Source organism: Acromyrmex echinatior, chromosome 7, assembly GCF_024713525.1.
Source record: "Acromyrmex echinatior isolate Ae372 chromosome 7, ASM2471352v2, whole genome shotgun sequence".
Lineage (NCBI taxonomy): Eukaryota > Metazoa > Arthropoda > Insecta > Hymenoptera > Formicidae > Acromyrmex > Acromyrmex echinatior.
This window is the reverse complement of record NC_141858.1, coordinates 4,306,358-4,330,219: the sequence shown is the minus strand read 5'-3', so window position 1 is coordinate 4,330,219 and position 23,862 is coordinate 4,306,358. Positions and strand designations below refer to the sequence as shown.

The window sequence follows — 23,862 nt, the reverse complement described above, 5'->3', positions numbered from 1 at the left end:
AATTCGCAATTACTAGAGTAGTTTTAATTGCATTTATAGTCCGGAAAAACAATTCGGCGCACACACACACACACACACACACATACACACACAGTTTTAAAAAGACTACAATATGGTATATATGCAAGTACATATATAGGGTATATTAGTAATTCAAAAATTGAATTATTTAAAGCAATGAAGTTCCAGCTTCGATCGTAATAGGCATTTAGTATTCTAGTAATTGATTGTGTTCAAGGAATAAATTAACAAGGAATAAAAAATAAGCAAAAATTAAATTTAACAAACAAAATTAAATTTTTCTTTCAAAATTAAAACTTAAAGTTCAACTTTAATAGATTTACCTCAATTGAAAACAGACATTTAAAAAATTAAATCACTAAATTAAAAAAGTGTATGTGTATACGGTATTTCAGGTTTCTTCATACTAATATTAACGATATGTTCTATAAGTTAAAATAAAAAAAATATTATATAAATGTAGGTCCTTAAGTTATTAAAAAGTTATAATAAAAATATAATGTAAAAATATAATGTAAAAATAATTTTACCTAATTTTTTATTTCAATGGTGTTGTCCGCCTATGTGTGTGTCAATGAAAGTTTGACATCGACATACTTTTAAATTTATCATCTTTTTTGCGGTGGTAGAAAATGTTTTTTTATCGTTGTTAAAACTTTTTTATTGTACCTACTTTTGTCATAACTAATTAATAAAATATTTTAGGATGTAGACATATCTTGTATAACACATACACGCGCGCGTGCGCGCGCGCACATCAGTCACACGTATATATTACGTATTATGAATTACGAATAAATTTTCAAATTTTATTAAATCAAATTATTATAATAGAACAGTAGTTTAAGAAATAAATGTAAGAAAGATTAAAAGCAATTTGTAAAAATTTATTATTGAAAGCAAATTATAAAAACTTGTAAGTATTGTGATATTATATACAAAAGATTGTTACCTAAAAGAAAAAGTTAATGTAAAATTTTACATTAACTTTTTTCATTTTATTAAAACGGAAGTTGTATAAAATCGTATCATCGCAAAATTTTACGCGATATGCAAAAAGAATTTAACTACAAAATTTTCTAGAAGTCATTGAACTTGAATACATAAATATAAAAAGTCCAACTTCACGATAACCGGATTAATACAAAGTTATCAGGTTGTCAATAATCAAAGATTGTATAGATAGAGACTATGTAGATCAATCTAGGAAATGTCGATCAAATAACGCCCTAATTAGAATAATCTTATCTTATATTTGGACTTGTTTTTTCTCCGGTATAACGAATGCTCTGAATCAGTATCCAAGAAACTGTAAATGCCATAACATAATTATAGGAAGATTAACGTCACGTCTTCCTTACGCGCGACGTCTTTGCAAAACGGAGTCTTCCCGTAACAAGATGATCAACAGTTAGTCGAAATAAGGAGATAACTGAAACATCGCGAATAACAGTAAAAATATGCAAAAGACAACAACCGGTATCAACGAAAAAAAAGCAAAGGAGTCCGGAGGCGCTGTCCTTCCTCGCGGATGAGACCAGTCGATCTGATCACCGGTTAGTACCTTGTTAACCGTCCTCGAGAAGACAGCCTCGATTCGACTATACGATTCACGCGTCTCTCCGTGTCCTTTTTTTATTTTCCACTTTTTTCTTGATCTTGCTCACTGTCATTTTCGCGTCTTTATTTGGCATTTAACGATTTCGCACTGCCGAGTATGTACCGTCAAATATTGTGAGTGCAATCAGGATCATATCACCGCACATGCAAAATGCATTTTACAATTTTGTGAGTGAATACCAATAAGTGTTTCCGTTTTTTCCTGATACAGATCTGCAAACTTTATTGACAAATCGCATCTAGAATAAATGCTTAAATTTGTAATTCGTTATTTTCAAGCAACGTTTGTCGAATAGTTGTAAATCTATAATTAAATTTGGAATTAGTCAAGAAAATATCTTTATCTAATTTTTGTGTTAACATTAATTTAATTCTTGAATAAATTTTGATTTAATTTTGGTTAAAGAATTAGATATAAATAATTTTGCTATAAACTGATCTGTATACTTTCACGTATATATTTGTTATCGAAAAATTAAAGAAAAGATCTCTCCAATTCAACAAAGTCAATATAATATCAATCTTTAATGTATCATGCCTTTGCTTCTACAATTTACGATCCCGTTATATCGTTTTCGAACCTAACGCTTCACGATATCAAGTTTCATTTAATGAAACTCATTAATGTTTCAACTACGGACCTTTTTTTTCCTTCTTTAAATTAATATCTCTTGTTGTAGTACTAAATGCCACTGTTTCTTAATTTGCTTCATTATTATGATAATCCAGCAATAATATATAATTAGTTTTCAATGTCACAATTAGTAGAGGAAGGTTCCCTATTATGAGATAGGCGCCTAATATGAGATAACGGCGTCTCTGTTAAACTAATAAACGCTATCTAATGGTTTCATCATGAATTTATTACATTTGCGTTGAAAACTATTTAATGAAAAATTCCTTATTAAATCCAGTAATTGTAAAAAAGATTTTAGAATTTGGATGTCCTCAAGTTTTATTGAGACAAGCCTTTAAATCTTGTTTATTATTTAATAAGTTAATATTTGGCATTAAATTTTTCATGCATTGATAGAGTAAGATCTAACTACTAATATAGAAATACGGGATATGTTGAATTGCTTAATTACAGAAGTTAGATTTATTTGATCGTAAAATCATAGGACGTGGAAATCGTAATATCCAGGATATTCCTAATATGAAATAACCCATACTCCTATGTTATATTGAAAATCGTTGCAAAAGTATAAGTGTTATTGTATAATAATAAAAAAAATAACCGGAATGAACATCGAGTGCATGTTTCTGCAATACTTGGTTTCAACTATCTGAAGATGAATCTTGGTTACAATACATTCGGATGCTCATTTTGCGCGCACTCTTGTATGTTTGTATTTGAGAAACATTGCATAAAGTTTTATAATTGCAATGATGTACGTTGCATTTTATTGTCGATTTCTCGGGGCATCTCATGTTAAGAGCACACTTTTTGACTTTAAAATTTGTTCACTTTTTACATTTCTTTAATTTAACAAAAAATATATAATTAAATTTGAAAATATATAATTAAATAGAATTAAATTTGAAAAAAATTTGAATTAAATTTTATATAATATTGTCTTTTAAAATTCATAATATTATTTTTAAATTCCCTTCAAAATGGCTTATTATTTTTTTAAAATCTGTAGATATTGTAGCATTTATCCAAAACTCTTATAATAGGGGTCCTTCCTAAATGATCATTATTTCGTTGTCAGTTACTATGTGTGACAATGAGTAACTGTTACTAAGAAATAATTTCAATAATCATTATCAAATTAGCACAACAACAACTAACGATTAAATGATTATTATTATCAATTTTACGAGACAATCATATATTATCATCATATATGATACGTTATAATTTTACAAGAACGATTATATCATAAGATCCTAATTAACATATTTAATCGATAACTACTTATTTACAACTTAATTTGTCCGCTGCAGGTACCGTTTAGAAATAAACTCTCTAATCGGCAACTGATTGTAACAGCCAGCAATTAGTAAGCGTTAATAATTGTAATTGTCTGTGATCAAAATACTTTTAAATACTTATAATAGAAATTAATATATCAATCGTAAACATTAATTACACTATCGAGCAAAATTTGACATTTTTTTACAATTTTGAATTAAACAATATTAAAGGGGCGAAAAACGAGGGTTTAAAGACATTGTAGCATCGATAACTATAATAATTTTTTTGTTTTATTTCATAAATGTTCCACGAATCAATTTTTAGCTTTGAAATGCGTTTTGTTTCATTTTGATTAATTTTGTTTAATTTTTTGTTTTCGAAATATAGCAAATTGAAAATCATTTTTTTTCATATAACACTGTTCAACAAAATTTGACTTCTTTGCCATAGTGTCAATATAGTCATTTTCAACATATCTTGTATGCTAATCACGAATTCATTGGTAAAGATTGATCACGTTCATAAATATTGTCAAACGAGCTAAAATTTTGAAGTGATAGCCATTCTTTTGTAAAGCACAGAACGTTGAATAAATGTTGCTAAGATGTTGTAATGTCGAATATTGAAATGTTAATGTTTTATCAATGTTGTATCTTTGTTGATTTTTCCACATTGATTGTTAATGCAATGTTGAAACAACAATGAATAAATGCATTTAAATGAATTATGCAGGATGATTCAGAATAAATATTTGTCTTTAAAGTATCATATTCCTGACTTACAAGGGGAGGACGCGATAATAATCGATTGCGACGAAACTCGTTGTAGCAATAGGTCTGCATGTCAAGTGATATTGAGTAAATGGACATAATGCGCTTCTCAAGCGTTTGTAAGAAAATCGATTAAAAGTTTGCTTTACTTAAAAAGTAAATATAATTACTATGAGTAACACGTATTGTCTATATATATTTTTTAATCATTTTTTTTTATTTCACAAATTCATATATCAGATATTAATTTATATATTTATATATCATATACAATATATAGAATATCCCGTAAATTTTGGCCCTTTTGTGTAGATAGAGCGGATTAAACTGAGTCGAAAAGTCCTTTACTATTTTGCAATTTTTGAAATATCTTAACAAGATATTAATTACTAAAAATTACCAAATATTGGCTTTGAATAATTTTTTCCTAAAATACTTACTATCAACTTTACAGAAAGACAGAATTAAAAAAAAATTTCTTAACATCGTATTTTCTCATGTTGATAAAAATAAGAAAATGCAATATAAAAAGTTAATTAAAAATTCTGAAAAAATTCTTAGAGTTCTATGAGAAGAAAGTAAATGATTTTTGTCTCTTGCAGTTTTTCTGTAAAGGTGATAGTTTTTGAGTAAAAAATTATAAATATTTCAAGACCAATATTTGGCAATTTTTAATAATTAATCTTATTAATTATTGCGAAAATTGCAAAATGTGATAGAGGACTTCCCCGTAAGTGGCCAAATCGCTTTTATGTAGATAGAGCGGACTAAACTGAGTTGAAAAGTCCTGTACTATTTTACAATGCTCGCAATAATTAACGAGATATTAACATTTAAAAATAGCCGAATACGCACGTCCTCCCGAGGAGCGGGAATGGCCTAGCAGGCTCGCCGCGTCGTTCGAGCTTAGAGACTCGCGACGGTAAGTCCCGTTCCTCGCGGCCTGCGCGCTCAGTGGGCCATACTTTCGGCAATAATAAGTCGGGAGAACGTGCATATTCGACTATCTTTAAACGTTAATATCTCGTTAATTATTGCGAGAATTATAAAATGGTAGAGGACTTTTCTACTCAGTTTAGTCCACTCTATCTACTCGGGATGAGTGGAGCCATATATTCATGCCACCCTGTACATATAAGTCTACTTCAACTGTAGATAGGTCGCTTTTTAGATAAGACAAACTTTTTAATTGATTTTCTCACAAACGCTTGAGAAGCGCATTATATCCCTTTTTTCCAGTATTACTTGATATGCAGAACTATCGCTACAATGAGTTTCATCGCAATTGATTATTACCACATTGTCTTTCTCTTGTTAACTCTAAGACAATTTCTACTTTACCAAAATTTTGTCCGAAGTTTAGTTTTCAAATTGTAATAAGAAATGGTTAGCAAATGACGAGACGCGTAGAGAAAATAGACAGGAAAGACGTTCACTGTTTGACGTAGAAGGTGGGGACTCTCGCTGTGATCAAACGATCGCTATACACGCGTGAACATGCATATACGATTCTCTCTTTCTCTCTCTCTCTCTCTCACACACACACACACACACACACACACGCGCGCGCGCGCGCGCACACACAAAATTATCTTATAAACGTTTGATAACTTCATTTGCAGCTTGAGGAAAAAGAAAAACTTCCATTTCGATGAATCATATACAGTTCCGAACAAATGTTTATTGAACTTTTATTCTTCTTAGAAATTGAATATATTAGGTATCAGACGTTTCCGCTGACACAGAATGCACAATACTCAACGATAACAAGCAATCAATCGATTTTATTAGTTATGTTTATATTATAAGCGCTGGCGAAATATAGACTTGTAATTATGGTCGCGTTCAGCAAACTCAATTATTGCGAAGCGGATTCGTGAGCGCTATTGGATCGCTACTATTGGATGATTTAGAAGAATACACCAATAACAGCGAGTACTTACGGATCCGCTTCACAATAATTGAGTTTGCTGAACGCAACCATAATCACACGTTCGTATTTCGACAGCGCTCCTATATAAATATAGCTAATACAATCGATCGATTGCTTGTTGTCATTGAGTAAACGCGTCGTGAGTTAGTAAACAATTATGTGCTTCTTTATCGAGTGATTTTCAGTCTACTAATAATCGACAGTTATTAATAATAGTAATTAATAATAATTAAATAATAGATTCGGTATTAAAATCAGTTGACTGCTTGTTATCGTCGAGTAAACGCATCGTGTGTTTCTTCTTCGAGTGGTTTTCGATCACCGAATGAGTAATTGACAATGATTAATAATTATGAATCATCGATAGTAAAATGGACTTTTAAATGATAGAGATACACTAGTAAATTTTTCGTCATTAATAATTTTCTTCAAATGCATAAATAATTTATATGTCATCGAGCGTGAACATTTAAGAAACAAAGTATTAACTCGATCTGAATGCACTCTATGTCAGTAAGAACGTGTGGAACCTAAATTAAATTTCTAAGAGGTGTAAGGCGCGATGAAGAAAATTGAATTCATTGCCTCAAGCCTCGAAAGGAGAAGAAATCTCCTGATGGAGGTAGTCAAGATCCGAAGGGCGACGACAACGTGTCGTCGCTCAGGATCGTAAGGATAATTGGAAAAATGTCAGGAGAGGATTATCTGAGCAAACTAAGGAAGCTTAGGAAAGGATAAAAAAACAAGCTCTTGTACTTTGGAAGATAGCACTTTTATTTCAACTCTCTTGTCGTCTTATGTTCTTCTTTTCTTCCACATCCGCTCTCTGACGCACCCTGCGGGCACTCTCCACCAATCTTATCGCACGAACGTGAGAACGCCAATCTGCTCCTGTCACGTGGTCTGAAGGAACGCCACTATATTCATGCTCATTACAAATAGTTACGCCATTTAAAACTAGCGCACTAAGAGCGGAATTCTAACTCTAATCTAGTAAATCTAGTAAATCTCTTACAGATTCAGCTATCCTGAGTTGTCGTTCGTTCCAAACTTTACTATTAGTTAAGAGAAAAAAAAGAAATGTCTATAATTCGTATAAAACAAATAATATTAATAGACTTGACCTGAAAACACAAAATGAAATATAAGATATAAATTTAAGATAAGCTTATAAAATTTGTAGAAGATTTTTATAATTATCTTTGAAGAATAAGACAAAGCAGATACTACTGGTAATTCAGGGTAATACGATCTGATGATAGAATCAAATTATACGGTCTAGCTGTAATGTTATAGCCAGGAATACCTTTTATTACATGTCTATTCTTCTTAAGAGCTTTAGCTACTAAGTATAAGCCTTTAAATGGCGGTTTGAATCTTCTCCAGGTTCAACCGCAGAATCGCTTTCTTTGTATTTTCGAGGAGTTTTGTGATGTTTATCGTAATACGTCTTATTATATTCACAAATTTTGTCGGATGCTTCTAGAAGTATTTTTTTATTTAAGTCACGCTGATCTTCCAAATAAATAGATTAAGCTATAAAATTTAAGATTTCAATTAAATTACCATCAGTATGATTACGCTGCTCATAACTAAGAAATAGCTTTAAAGCGGACATTTTTAACGCTGTATAGAAAGTATTATTAATAACATACTGTATAATATTAAAATTTGTAGACCAGTAGAAGTTTGATCTTCTGTGATTTTACGCTAACAAGATTTAAGGAAATAATTGATCCTTTCTACCATTAGACCGGCGCTGTAACTGCAACTAGTCTGTGTATATATTACAAGAAAAGACAAATTTTTTAAAAGTAAAGACAGGGTCTCTAACCGAAACAATTTTTGCCAAATTACCGAAAATGTTAAACAAATAGGTAAAATGAGAAATGACGTCTTTTGTACTGGTTGTTTTGGCTAGAAATAACAAAGTATATCTAGAGAAAGAATCTACTAAAATGTGTTTGTAGCCATTCAACGATTCTGTTAGAGGGCCAAAATGATCCGTATGAACGATTTTGAATGGCGTTTCCGGGATTTTAATCATTTGCAGTTCATCTTCTCTGGAGTGGGAGAAAGGATTAACCAATAAACATATAATATAGTTATCGATGTATTGTTTTTCATTTTTTTGCGCATAAACGGAAATCAATATGTAGTACCCAAGTTCTATATTGTTTTTTCTGCGGCGCAGTGCGCCAAATCATCATGATGTGCTTTAATTAAGTGTCATAGATTCAAGTACGCGGTTTATCTAGACACTTTCTATAAACCAGACCAATTAAAGTGAATTTTTCAAAATCCGATGTTTTTAACTTAGATGTGATTTCTTTAATATAGGCGTCAGAAAGCTCTCTAAATTGTAATTTTTTTTCTAATGGCATAATCTCAACGACGGCAACTATTCTACTAAATGCATTTATGTGAGCCATTTTTTTTCCTTTACAGTGAATGACTTTATAATATATAATTTTGGAGACGCAATCTAACGGGCAATTCGAGGATTTAAATGTGCTTTATTCATAGCGTAAACCAAAGCATGGTAATCGGTTATCACTGTAAAATCTAAATCATATAAGTAATTATGAAAACGTTCCACAGATTTGACAACAGCTAACATTTCTAGTTCATAAGAGTGATATTTACTTTCTGCATCGTTTGTAGCTTGGCTGAAATATGCTACCAGGGCCCATGCACCTACGTGTTTTTATAATAAAGTAGCACCGAGAGCGATGGCACTAGCATCTGTATGCAGCTCAGTTTCTAAATCAGAATTGTATAATTTTAAAGTTGGCATAGAACTTAATTCTGTTTTCAATAGATTGAAGACTTGAACACAATCTGGATCAAATTTAAAATTGACTGATTTCCTTAACAGATTGTGTAGAGGTTTAGCTTCTTGAGCATATAATCTTATATAAATTTTCGGAAGTAATTGGTAAGGTCTAAAAATCATTGTAATTCTACCACTTTAGTAGGAACCGGAAATCGCATAATAGATTCAATGTGTCTTTCTTTTATAGATATTTCTTCTGAAGAAATTTTATATGTGAGATATATAATATTATTTCTTAGAAAACTACAATACATTTGTCAAAGTTTAAGATGAATTGATGTGATTTAAGTAATAACAAAACTTGTTTTAATGTATCTAGATTTTCTTCTATAATATGGATTGGAATAAGAATCGATGTATACAATGACTTTATCGTCATGAATTAAACGTTGAAGAATTTGTATAAGACTTTTTGGAACTCAGCGGGAGCTTTACAATATCTGAAAAGTAATTTTTTGTACTCGAATTGACCATTGAATGCAGCAAAAGAGAAGTATTGAGTGTGATCTGGATGAATCTTAATTAAATGAAATAATTAAATGAAAACCGTCTTTGAGATCTAATAGTGTAAATATAGTTTTGTCACTGAGCCTTGCGATACAATCCTCTATTATAGAAAAGGGATACTTCTGTTTTATTACTCAATCATTAAGAAGTCTTAGATACAAAATCTTAATGAGTCGTTTTTCTTTCTTATTGGTACAACTTTCGCACAATAAGGCGAGTTACTTATTCGAACAATATCGCGTTTTATAAGGTCATCGACAATATCCCTAATTTATAATTGTTCTGCCCAAGCGAAACGTCTGGGTGCATACGTATATACTGACTCATCTTTCAATTTGACTTTTACACAATAGTTATTATTTATGATATCAATAGAAGTTTTATTAACTTCTTCAAGAACAATAACTAATTTTTGCTCTATTTCCATATCGAAATCAGTTTTTCCATTAGACCGAGGTTTAATTAAATCACCGGGATTATCAAGAATCTCCACTTCTTTATAATCTGCTGCTATCTAAAGGATTGTATATTAACATAAAATTATTAGCGACGAAGAAATCTCGGCCAAGGACGATATGTGTAGGCCAGGCATCGTTGTCTAAAATCAGTAAATCAACATTTGTCTTAACGTTGCCTTAAGTAACAAGATGAAATACAATTTTAATTTGGATCAAGTCGATAACTTCGATATCCATGTTATTTAATGCGATTTATAGAATAATTTATAAAATTATTATATGAAGATCGCAAAATGTTTTATAAATTAAAGATTTAATAAAAGAATTATAACTACCTGTATCTATCAATGCGTGTAACTTACAGTTAACATCATTAAACGAGTTTATTTCAATCACAGAGAGTCTTTGACTTAATTTCACCAGGACTTCATTGCTGACGCAACTCACCACTGACGAAGTATCCTTAGGTTCATCCTTCACAGCAATTAGACTGAAAACCTGAATAGGCAACTTAGATTAGAGCTTTTCCTTACGTTTGAATTTATAGCAATCCTTCTTGATGACCTGATATCTTGTAGTACAACTGATGTCTTCACTATCCTTTGATTGGGATTCTTTTGATGAAGAAGATAAAGATTTTGGCCAAGATTCTTTCGTCGAAGATGATAAAGTATTTTTTGAGGAGAAGAAGGTTGCCTTTATATATTTTTTCTTAGTATAAGTAAGCGATTTTCTTGAGATTGACAGTGAAAGAACTTGTCACTCTTTGCATTCGAAAAAGAAATTCATCCAGTGTTAGCTTTCAAACAGCGGCAGAAGCTCTAAGAGAAGCGCTGTTGGTTCCGTTGATTAGCAATTGAATTTTATTTCTCTTGGATTCTTGTAATCTATGCATCTTAATTTTCTGAAGAGTATATTCTTGGAATGTTTCTTTATTGAAATTCCACTTCCTAGCCTTCATCTTTTGCATTAAAACATGAAAAGGGATGTCTACGCGAAATATTTTTAAAATTGAATTCTTGAAAAAGATCCAAAAATCATTGACAAGAATTGCTTCCATGTCGTACCAGTCACGAGCGTACTTTTGTAATTTTTAAGAAGTACAACTAGCAGTATTACTTTATCATGAACTTTACATTGAACGAGCGATAGTGCCTACATTTTGAATCCATAGTTCCACATCTTTGTTTTCCAATCCATGAAAAACTGGGATTTGCGATGCTAATAATGTAATCGCTTATACCTGCAAAAGGAAGACCACCATCACTACCACTTGAACCACTGAGAGAGATAATGTGCGTGTGTATTGTAGGTTGAATTATTGCACTTTGCATCGATGAATGATCATTAATGTTTAGATTGACTAATTGAGCAAGCAACAATGGCTGTTGTTTCATATGTTCCATAAGACCGACAAGCAATTGATGAAAGATTTCTGGGGATGATAACGACTGACCTGGATTGGATGATGAATTTGCATTGAACGGTGTCTGTCTTTGTGCATCTAAGATTAAAGATGTAGAGGTTCCTGGTATATCTCCCAGAGAAATCAGATTTGAAGATGCGCAGTTTTCGTAATGAATTAATAAGGCTTCGATACATCTTGCGCGAGTTTCTAGAGACGGAAAACCATTTTGAGTTAATTTCTCTTGTAGCTGAAGCAGAGTCAGATCTTCCAAAATAGGACGATCCATTGTGAATGTTATTTCACAAAGCATACGGAGAAAAAGGGAAAGAAAAATTTTTTAATTACGGTGAAGTTCGAGTACGTACCACACGCGCATAATCAAGATGGTTGATCTCGCATAACTATTGAATCAAAATGGCGGAGCCGTCGCGAAAGTGATAATTTTTAGATGAACAAAACGCGAAACATGTTATGGAGCACTAGCCAAAGCACAGGCCGAAATTACCACTTCTGAGATGGTTAGCTGTAAGCCGCGATGAGAAAAATTAGATTTACTGCCTTAAGCCTCGAAAAGAGAAGGAATCTCCTTACGAAAGTGGATAAGATCCGGAGGGCGACAACGTGTCGTCGCTCAGAATCGTAAAGATAATCGGAAAAATGTCAGGAGAGGATTATTTGAGCAAACTAAGGAAAGAGTCAAGAAACGGGTTCTCGTACTTTGGAAGATAGCACTTTTATTCTGACTCTCGTCGTTTTGACATACATGCTCTTCATCTTTTCTTTCACATCTGCTCTCTGATGCGCCCTGTCGGGCACTCTCCACCAATTTTATCGCACGAGCATAAGAATCAAGCCAATCCGCGCCTATCATGTGGTCTGAAGGAATAATAAAGGAACACGCTATACGCATGCGCATTACAAACAACTACGCCATTTAAAACTAGCGCGCTAAGGACGAAATTCTAACCCTAATCTAGTAAATCTCTTACAGAGGAACGAAAATTTAATAAACATTTGTTTGGAACTGATTCATCAAAATGGAAGTTCTTTTTTCTCAAGCTGCAAATGAAATCATCAACTGTTTACAAGATAATTGTGTGTGTGTGTGTGTGTGTGTGAGTGAGTGAGTGAGTGAGTGAGTGAGTGAGTGAGTGAGTGAGTGAGTGAGTGAGTGAGTGAGTGAGTGAGTGAGTGAGTGAGTGAGTGAGTGAGTGAGAGAGAGAGAGAGAGAGAGAGAGAGAGAGAGAGAGAGAGAGAGAGAGAGAGAATGTCGTTGTATATACAGGGTGCGTCACCAAAATCCAGATAAATAGAACAATTTCTTTAAACAAAATGTTTTTAATGAAAAATTAAATATTACAAAAAATTCTTTTACATGGCATTTCGGGAATCCTTGTAGAGGACAATTATTCGATATATCTCCCATTAGCTTGAATGATGGCCTCTATTCGTGGTCTGAAGCGTTCGCACGTTGTAAGGTGGCGCTGTCCATGCCGACTAATGCTGCCTTAATAGCGGTCCTTAATGACGTCACATTGCCGAGACTTGTGACTCTTTCAACGTTCCATACGTAGTAGTACAAGAGATTTAAATCTGGGCTGTTGAAAGGCCAGAATGGGAGCCGAGGCGAGCAACGGGCTTGTCCTGGCAGCTTCAGAAAGCACCTGTCGTATCTTTAATGTGTACGATTTGTATCGAAGGTCCTCGGCAATTCGACGCATTGGCTCGCTTACACCAACAATCGATGCTAATTTTCGCAACGATTGCCCTGTGTCATCCGAAATCAGCGCTTAAGCCCTTTCAACGATTACGGGGGTCCTCGTGATACGTTCTTTCGAGTGACTCTTCCTCGCTGATTGGAACTCCTTCGTTGGACTGTTCTAAATCCATATATTTTGCGACAACGTCATAAACGGTTGATTTCCAAAGAACCAAATTATTTCTGTTGCTGAACGCCCAGCACGAAGGCCTTCGATGATCGCGGCTCTTCGATTATATTCCGCTTGGTTTCAACATCGCGACTATTTTGAGAATATGACTGTTTACTAGAAGTATCAGGCTTTCCCGGACGCTAACAACCTCTGGCGAAGGCACAATATAGTGGAAAATTGAAATTGAAATTCGTACGGATTTTAGTGATGCACCCTGTACATGATCACGCGTGTGTAGTTTTAATTTCCATACGCGTATGTATGCATCCTATCAGTGAGTATCGCGTGAATTTATGTGAAAGCACTAACGTTATTTGTGTGATCTACCTATGTGAGAATGAGTGAATACAAATATGGCACTGCCCAGCACTTCAAACATGGAAGCAAAGTCGGCTATTTATAGAAGTCTGTAAATATGACACTTTTAGGACAAATGTTTATCCTGAATGACTCTGTTTATCAAAATCTAACTTATAAAAATATTAATTTATAAAAAATAAATAAAAGTATAATGTCATGTAAATAGAAAAAAAATTTAAATCACTTATATTGATCTTTTAATGAATCTCATTTTTAAACGATATATGTTTAAGCAGAAATCGATCGTGCGTACAGAATGTTCGCGCATGTGATATTGTTTGTGTTTGACTGGTCCGATGCGCGACTTATGGTCTTTTTACATATTTATACGTCACAATTATTCACTAACTTAATTTAGTGTTCTTGAATCATCAAAGCAGCAATTTCCGTACGATTGTAGAGATTCAGTACTGCTGGATGAGTGACTACTTAGAAAAATAAAGTAATTAATTTTCAAATATAGGAGAAAATGTTTTTTTTCAGTATAATTATAATTTTGTCAGTTATAATCGTGTGTGTTCTGGAATATGTTGTTAATCAATAATACTTATTTTAATAATAAAATTAAATTAATAAGCGAACAAATTTTTTATGTCTCACAGACGTTACAATTCAACGGAAATGCAACGTCTCTTCAACATTAAATTTACATTTCGCATTGTTGCAATTCAAATTCTGACATTGATTCAACATTAGTGTGTTGTATGGATTCTTGTTCATGGATTTGTATTCAACATGCAAAAATATGTCAAAAATTAGTCACACTTGTGTGGCAAAAAGATCAAATTTTTTTACAGTGTTATTAAGTGTTTAACAATTATTGTTCCTAATTGATAAATCCTTTTGGATTTAACTGATTAATATTGCTATCAAAGCTCTAAAAGAATGTTCCAATCGTAGATGATAACCTTTTAATAGTTGCAAAATTTTGTTTAGTGAATGCAACTAATATTCCACGATTGAATAATTATTCACATAATAAGCGCTTAATTAATTAAACTGATAATTGGTTAAATTATTTTCTAATAATGTTATGATAAACTGTTAGTATCATTTAACGGAATAACTGTTTAATTAATTATTTATTTGTAAGTAAGGAAATACTGTAATATGATTATTTTGAAGTAATATAGTTATATTACTATTATAACTATTTGGTAAAAGTAACGATTTAGCCCTCTCTATATGTCACAATATTATAAAATTCAATTTATATAATTATATTTTGTGATGACAAGTCTTCAAATATTTACTTAAATATTCTGATATAGGAGAATGTAAAAAGAGGAGAACATTTATTGTGATAAACGGTACATTTTATCGTGAGTTTGAATAAAAAACTCATGTTCTCAATCATGTAATTCACGATAAGGTCAATGTCATAAATAGATAAAACGTGACATTGTTTGAATGATTATATTTTGAACACGGTCGATATCAGAACTCATGCACACATCAGTGAAAGTTAGATTGCTATCGAAATACAAAATGCTTTAAAAATTAAAAAGCCATAAACTAAACATCTGCTTTTTAAAAATATTTGTAATTATTATTTAGATTACTAGACATCAGCAAGAGTGTGAATTTTATACCTAATATTCTCTTTACGAGACACAAGCATGCGTTACAAATTTCATATTGTATTTGCATATAGTACAGTTGTAATTTTAATTGTAGCCTGGTCGTTTCTTCCCTCTCCTGCGCATTATCGAAATCGAGGGAAGCGAACGATAAAACAGAAAATTACACTAAGAGTCAAATGTCAAAGCGAGTAAACATTTCGTTGGATTATAAACACCCTTTAATATTGGAGATTCAAGAAAACGACGCAAATGCTCCGTATCCTGGCGAAACAGCGCATTTGAAATACGTACCGAAATTACTAAGGAGAGAGACACAAGAGGTAGCAGCGGATGTGTTACAGCCAAGAAATTCCTATAAAATCATGTACATTCCTACGAAAGAGACAAATCAGACAGGAGATGGAATTCGACATAAATTTTTGAATGCATCCCATATTTCTGAAATCTCCGAAGTAACAGAAATAACAACAAGCGAAATAGAAGATAAAAAAATCAGAAAGATGGAAGATAGACTTAAAGAGAAATTTTTGACCGGATCGCTGAATAATACGGGCATCAAAATTTCAGAATCGTTGAATAATTCAAAAAATAACAATTCACAACAAGTGAAGTTTTTTCGGAATGATGACGTTCAAACAAATAAATATTCTAACATCAGTGGCATTTTGATGATGAAAATACATTCTAAAAAATCGGACAATACCTCGATTCGACTGATCAATAGGGAAACACAGAACGTTGAAGCGAAAGCCGATAATCAAACTCTGGATAGTCATACCGATGAACAAAAATGGGAATCTGAGGAAGACGCTTTACTAGAAGCTGCGAAGTATGGATTACAAGCTATGCATGATCTTTATTATGTCCAAGAACCTAAATTATATTCAATGGGTAAGTGCTTAAAGAAAATTCATTAATTCATGGCGTGAATCATTTCGAGTTAATCATTATAATTAAATGCGTATCTACAAAAAGTCTTCATGTATAAAATCAACATACAGGTCTTTATCTGGAGAGCGACAATCCAGCGAGATATGTAGCAGCATTTAATGATCAATCGGAGGAAGCAAGAGATCTTGCAAGATTCGGATATGCAGCTCTTCAAGGTACCTCTATGTTTTTAAAAAAGTAAGTTTCTATAATAATGGTAAATTTCTAATGTCGGAATAAGAAACTTTACGACTATTCCTATTCCGATCGTCCTATCAGGTTTCCTAATACGCCATTGGAATTACCCTTAATCCGAAATAAGTTAACTAAAAGAACCTCGTTGGAACAACAATGTCCACAAAGAGATCCACCCCAATGTCCACGAGCTAGCTTAAGATACAGAACGTCTGACGGCAGCTGCAACAATCTGCAGAATCTCTGGTGGGGATCCGCTATGTCTACAATGCAGAGGTAAATACAAGCAATGTGTGAACAATCTCTGAATATAAAAATAAAAATACAAAATATTAAATATAAAAGTAAAAAGCGTTTTAACTGTTAAAAAATTATCATCACGTTCAGATTTTGATAAATATCTATTTTAAGTGATACCGATTTCAATGTTCTTTAGATATGTTGTAGGGGAAAGTGTCTTGAACGATTCCCCACAAGAATTAAATGGAGGACGGCATTGGTTTAGGAGATATAGTAAATTAAAATGCTATAATAGGGGATAATATTGGTACATATAAGAGTATACTCTCTCTTTCACTCCGCCTCGCCCCTGTTTCTGGTCATGACATGAAGCGACTCTTATCCCACCTCCTTCTTAGGGACGCACGACTTCTACGCAATGCGACTTCGACCCCACCTCTCCCTTGCGTAAGGATGCACGACTTCTACGTGAAGGACTCCCATCCCACTTCCCTTCTCTGCTTCGAGGCGCACGACTTTCCGATTCAACATATTTCTTTGGAAAGTCATGCGCTCCGACTTTCCAAAGAAAATTACTTCATAGAAAGTCGTATATGCTATGACTTTATTATGAAGCTTTATTATATCTTCTAAATCAATACCCTACTTCATTTTTGTGAGGAATCAGGACATTCTCTTCTACTACATATGTAAACATTCAAATCGATGAGGTGTCATTTAAAATAGATATTTATTCAGATTTCTTCAACCGGATTATCACGATGGCGTTCAAAGTATTAGAAGATCGAAGAACGGAAGACCACTCCCAAGCGCACGAGATATTACAAGCTTAATCCATGAAAACAAAGACGTACCTCTAGCTTCTGTTACTCACATGCTAATGCAGTGGGGGCAGTTTGTAGATCACGATTTAACAGGTGTGTAATAAAAAATTACTACCTTTTTATGTTAATTTGCCATTTTTCAAAATACAAATTAAGTATAAGTAATTAAGTATATTATGTAAACAGCAACTGGCCAAAGCAGAGGATTTAATGGCACAGTACCACAATGTTGCTTACAAGGAGGCATCGGTTTTCAACTGCCAGAATTTATGGTAATAAATTAATTCAATACAGTCAATGACTGTAATTATAACTTTTAACCGTGATATTAATACTACTAATTATCTGGGTGGAAATTATGACCCAGCGCTATATGAGCATCTAGTTTTCCGCGAGTTAATGCAGGCGCGATGTTGGAAGGTTAGCCTGGGACTATATTGGGAGGTATCGGCAATAATGACCAATCTCATTTTTGAAAAATTATCTAGGCCCTGGTTCGCGATGTGGTGTAGTCCCAATATTGGAAAATTGTCTAGATCCTAGTTCGCGAGGCGGTGTCGGTAAAATTTGAAAAAACTGTTTAGACATTGAACAAATTAAAATGCTACGCTGTCAATATCAATTGCATAATACCACAGAGCTGTCTATAGTCAAAGGTCTAGTGTCCCTGGCAATAAGTTTGATCAATCTTATTCTATTTTTGATTGGTTGGATGAAAAATGGCGGAATCAATCTGATAATGCCTGAGTGTGAAAAAATTGAAAAGCAGATACGTAAAACTCCTTATACAGTTGTGTCATTGCACACATAAATGCACGTGTATGTATATGTATACGCCATTTCCAACTAGAAGATGGCCAGACTTTTACTTCTCATCGCCAAGGGATACTGAAATGTCTAGGGCGACAATGATTATTGTGAATCTTGCACCATTCCGATCTAAAAGAAGTACCATATAAAGGCTGCATTCCGTTATACATCGCAAACATTGGAAATCTATACTTTACAATATGTATACTGTAGACTTATAGTACTTAAAATGAATAATGGAACGCAGCCAATAATTGATATAACATACAATTTGCAATACAATATGTGCAATAAAGCTATATAACTATAGGCTACTCATATGCAATGGTTGTGCATGTAACAAAATTGATCCAGAGATACGGTAATGTTTCGGCACTAAGAAAATGCGTAGCGTTTTAGAGCGAGACAGTGCCGAGTCCCTTTACACGGAGCGGTGAGTTTTCCGAGATCTCGATTATTATATCTCAATAATGGATGTGCCGATCAAATTCTATATATAATCAATATGGTCCATATCTTTAACCTGAATTGTATAATGAAAGTGCTTTTATTCTTTTTCTATTTGCTCTACGAATGAAGATATTGCAACAAGTTTCAAATTTTTTTCAAATTTTAAGAAGCATTATTGTCATTATTACTATTACTATTAATGTCGTCGTTTGCTTGGCCTATTACATCTCGAACTTTAGTCGATAGATGGCGATCTCAACCTTTTTACTTTACTTTTTAATAATTCTTTAACGAACAACGATCGACTGCTGAAACGACTGTCCGATAATCACTTAGGGTCATGACCTTGATAATATATGTCAAGGTAATTTTTTTATAACTTTGTAACGTGTGATGGGTTACTGCTATAACCTTTCGAAAGTTATTTGGTGTGATGACCTTCATAATAAATGGGAGGGTCAAGGTCAACGGAGGTAAATTGTCCATTTTAATAATTTTTTAATAATCAACGAGCGACTGATAAAACCCTTCGATGGTTACTCAGGGTCATTACCTTGGCAATATATGTAAAGGTTGATGTTATCGGAGTTGAATTCTCCATTTTATTTTTAATAATTTTGTAACATGCAACGAGAACGACTGCTAAAACCTTTCGAAGATTATTCGGTGCAATGACCTTCATAATGTGTGTAAAGGTCAAGATTATTGGATTGTTCATTTTAATCTTAATAACTTTTTAATAACTAATTGCCAAAACCCTTCGATAGTCACTCAAGGTTATTACCTTGACAATATATGTCAAGGTCAGCCTCATCGGAGTTGAATTCCCTATTTCATTTTTAATAATTTTTTGACGTGTGATGGGTAACTGCTAACTTTGGGAAGGTTACAGGATATGTTGCAAGAAAACAAGTATCGTATGCCGTAGGTCTATGTTAAGTAATAATTACAGATTGAAAAAAGGAATAAAATTAAGTAAAAATTACTGAAAAGAATAATTTTAACTGTAACTTATGTCTGTACACATAGTACATATTATGTTTTATGATTTCTTAAATTTAATTTCATATGTTCTATGAATTATTTTATTGGTCAATACTTACTTGTTATATTTAAAACACTAAAAAACAAGTTTACTTACACCCAAAGTTTAAATTACTACAGTTAAGAATCTTTTCATGGTTCTATTTTATGAATTATCTAAATAACTAACTGAAAAGGATTATTTTATATAAAATATATTTGTAAAAAATGCAAGGATGAGAAGTAAAATTTAAAACGCCGTAAATTTTATCATTTCTGTCATTTATAAAAACTACTTGATAACGACATTGCAGTTTTTTATGATTGCAATGATATCTGACTACACTAATTTTATGCTAACGAAGTACTACACATATTTTTCGGAAACGAGTGACCGTTCCAACTCGTTATGAGTAATGATTGAGTGACTTTCCTCTCTGACGTTACAGTTAAAAATCTTCGTAAAAAATGTACTAAAGCAATTAATATCTTTTATATAGAAAAACGTTAAAAACTTATGCCAATAAAAAAGTCATGATATTAGTATACAAATTTATCTTTTTAAAAAAGATAAGAAAGCGTTACAAATACATGTTTTGCGAGAAAAAATTTTACTAAATTAAAAAATGAATTTATAGGGAAACATTAAACATTACACTACAAATATATGATATCAGCACAAGTTTACCGTTTTAAAAAATGGTAGAAAAAAGTGCTAAGAGTGCCTATTCTTTGGTTCTTCGGAAAAAAATATATACTAAATTGATTAATTCACATACTGTTTATAAGAAGACGTTAAACACTATAAAATGCATGAGATATCAGTATACATTTACCTTTTTAAAAAAAGGTAAAAAAGTGCTGTGGATACGTGCTCTGTAAAAAAATTTTTATTAAATTAAAATATATGATGAAACCTAAGTGATACGTATTTTTATATTTATTAAAGTCTCATAAAAAATTCTATTTAATTTGAACGATATGTATATGGTATATAAAAGATTGGATATCAATAATGCGCGCTAAATTATAAATTAAGAATTGCAACTTAAATTATAGTATTTAGTTTACAAAACGTATATTTGCCACCAAGTTAAAATTCCATAAATAAATATTATACTTAATTTGAATGATACGTATGTAAAAGAAATGATATCAATAATGGTCGCTATGTATTATAATCTTTAAAAATTGTTACCTCGGTCAATTCAAGTTATATATGAACCTTGAACGTAAATCTCTGTTGTATAAAATTAAAAAATGAAATTCAAATTGCGTTATCTTTTTAACTCAAGGATTATCACAGAGAATTAAGGACGTAACAGAACGAAATAAAACAATTTTAATAAAAAATACTTTCTACAAAAAATTTGGTGCTGCTAAAAACCGAATTAGCAAAATAAGGAAAGCCATTGTGAGTTAAAATAACACTTCTTACCCACAAACACGCACGCACGCACGCACGCACGTACGTACGCATACCTACATACGCGCAAGCTCGTGTACCTATGATAATCACACGATGTATATGTGCGAACAAATTATATTGCACGATTTCAATTATGTATAAAAAAATAGGCATTTGTGTATATACGAATGAGTTATATAATCGTGCGGATTAAAATTAGATGTATAGGGTGCGTCACCAAAATCCGGACAAATTTCAACTTAAATTTTCTATATTGTGCCTCTGCCAAAGGTTGTTGTTGGCATCCAAGAAAGCCTGATGCTTCTAGTAAGCAGTCATATTCTCAAAATGGCCGCAATGTTGAAATCAAGTGTGGAATATAATCAAAGAGCCACAATCATCGATTTTCGCGCTGGGCGCTCAGCAACGGAAATAATTCGATTCTTTGGATACTCGAGATAAATCGTTTATGACGTTGTGGCAAAACATACGGCTTTAGAACAGTCCAACGAAGGTTCCAGTATGCCAGGAAGGAAGAGTCACTCGAAAGAACGCACTGCGAGGACTCCCGCAGTCATTGAAAGGGCTCAAGCGCTGATTTCGGATGACTCAGGGCAATTGTTGCGAAAAATTAGCATTGATTGTTAGTGTAAGCGAGCCAACAATGCGTCGAATTGCCGAGGAGGACCTTCGATACAAATCATACACATTAAAGATACAGATGGCTCTGAGGCTGCCAGGACAAGTCGAGTTGCTCGATGCAATCTGTTATTGTGTTCTTTGAAAAATGAAGCGTCGAGATGAATTAGATTTCTTTCTGACGAAAAAATTTTTACTGTTGATGTTAAAATCAATTGGAGAAATGACCGATGGCTCGTCTACCCCGAGGATGTCCCTGTTGTTGCCAGAACGAAATTTCCGGCCAATGTTCACGTGCTAGGTGTTGTCATGCCACATATTTTTTTAAAAAAGGGGAAATTGTCAAAGGAAGTGTATTTGTGCGTTCTGATGGATGTAGTGAAGCCGTGGATGGAAACTGTGACGTCCGGAAGGACATATGTTTTTCAGCAGGATGGTGCACCAGCTTATACGAGTCATTTGATTCAAAATTGGGTCTCAGACAACGTCGATATGTTTTGATCCAAGGAATTCTGGCCTCCCAACAGTCCAGATTTAAATCCCTAGACTACGTATGGAACGTAGTTGAAAGGGTTACAAACAAGTCTCGGTATCCCAATGTGACGTCATTAAGGATCGCTATTGAAGTAGCATTCGTCAGCATGGACAGCGCTACATTACAGCGTGCGTGTGAATGCTTCAGACCGAGAATAGAAGCTGTCATTCAAGCTAATGGGGGATATATCGAATAATTGTGCTCTACAATTGTGCTTCCCCAAGTGCCACGTAAAACGATTTTTTGTAATATTTAATTTTTCATTAAAAACATTTTATTTAAAGAAATTGTTCGATTTATCCGGATTTTGGTGATGCACCGTGTATATCAGATTAGGATTTAATTTATTTAAATAAATAAATTGTGCGCGTAATACAGCCGTACTTTTGCAATCTTCATATAAAACATTTGTTATGAAAAGTATGTTTTTACTCAATCTAACATTCAGATTAAATTACTGATTTTCCTAATTAGTCGAGCAAGTTTTTTTGTAGAAAGTATTTTTTATTTCATTTAAATTTTTTTATTTCGTTCTGTTACGTCCTTAATTCTCTATGATAACTTTTGAGTTAAAAAGATAACGTAATTTGGATTTCATTTTTTAAAAAATGTAAAAAATGAATGTGGTTATAATTTCAAAAATATGAAAAGAAAGAGCATAAAGAACCACAGCACAATATGTAGTTAGTGATATTTAATTATTCTTGCATTACAAATTACAATAAAAAACATTAAACGTTTCGGCCACAATCTGGCCATCTTCAGTAAAATTAATAATATTCTTAAGACGCAGAGTTACATCAAGTTGGAATCAAATTCAACCCTCGTGTGTTAATTGTAAAGATCGTGTTTGCATCAAAGCGAAGCTGCTTCATATAATAATGTTAGAACATCAGAAGTCATGTAGTAAAAAGTGTAGAACGAGAATTTCCAGCTTCTAATTTACAATAATTTATTTTATTATTAATATCTTTTAAAACGGAGTATAAAACAAAGGAAACATTACCTGTTTTACAGCAAAATAATCGATGAATTATACTCATCACATCAAGTATACTCATTTCACAGATAGAAATTTGTCGTGACACTATGTGTTGTTATTGGTCGTATCACATATTTTTCCGCTATTTATATCCATGAGTCAAATAGTTTAGAAAGTTCTAGAATTATTTATTAAGTGCGAGAGAGATCTTTCTTTAGAAGAGGAAGATAAACATCAGGCAAACCTTCAGTATCTTTGTTTATTGATCCCACTTATTTAGTTTTTAATGTGTATCATTTCTGAAATTCTTCGTTTCATCAATGATTGTTCTGTATCTAAAATTTTAATGTTATCCCAATCAAAATCATGCATTTCATTTACATGGTGACGTGAAACAACTGATATCTCAGAAGTCGATTTCTTAATATCAGTCTTGTGTTCTTTAATACGAGTTTTTAATTTTCTCTTAGTTTGACCA

General features: G+C 32.6%; 1 protein-coding gene across 2 annotated transcripts in view; it reads left to right on the top strand.

Moving 5' to 3' along the window:
- Positions 1–1,583: 1,583 nt before the first annotated feature.
- Positions 1,584–23,862, top strand: part of LOC105148824 (uncharacterized) — a 131,663-nt gene continuing 109,384 nt past the window's right edge. For both annotated transcript variants that reach the window (XM_087407521.1, XM_087407520.1), the window contains exons 1-6: positions 1,584–1,809; positions 15,443–16,239; positions 16,350–16,476; positions 16,558–16,749; positions 17,440–17,630; positions 17,724–17,809. In XM_087407521.1, the coding sequence (XP_087263647.1) occupies positions 1,793–1,809; positions 15,443–16,239; positions 16,350–16,476; positions 16,558–16,749; positions 17,440–17,630; positions 17,724–17,809 (1,410 nt within the window). In that variant the 5' untranslated portion in view covers positions 1,584–1,792. The remainder of the gene's footprint in view (positions 1,810–15,442; positions 16,240–16,349; positions 16,477–16,557; positions 16,750–17,439; positions 17,631–17,723; positions 17,810–23,862) is intronic.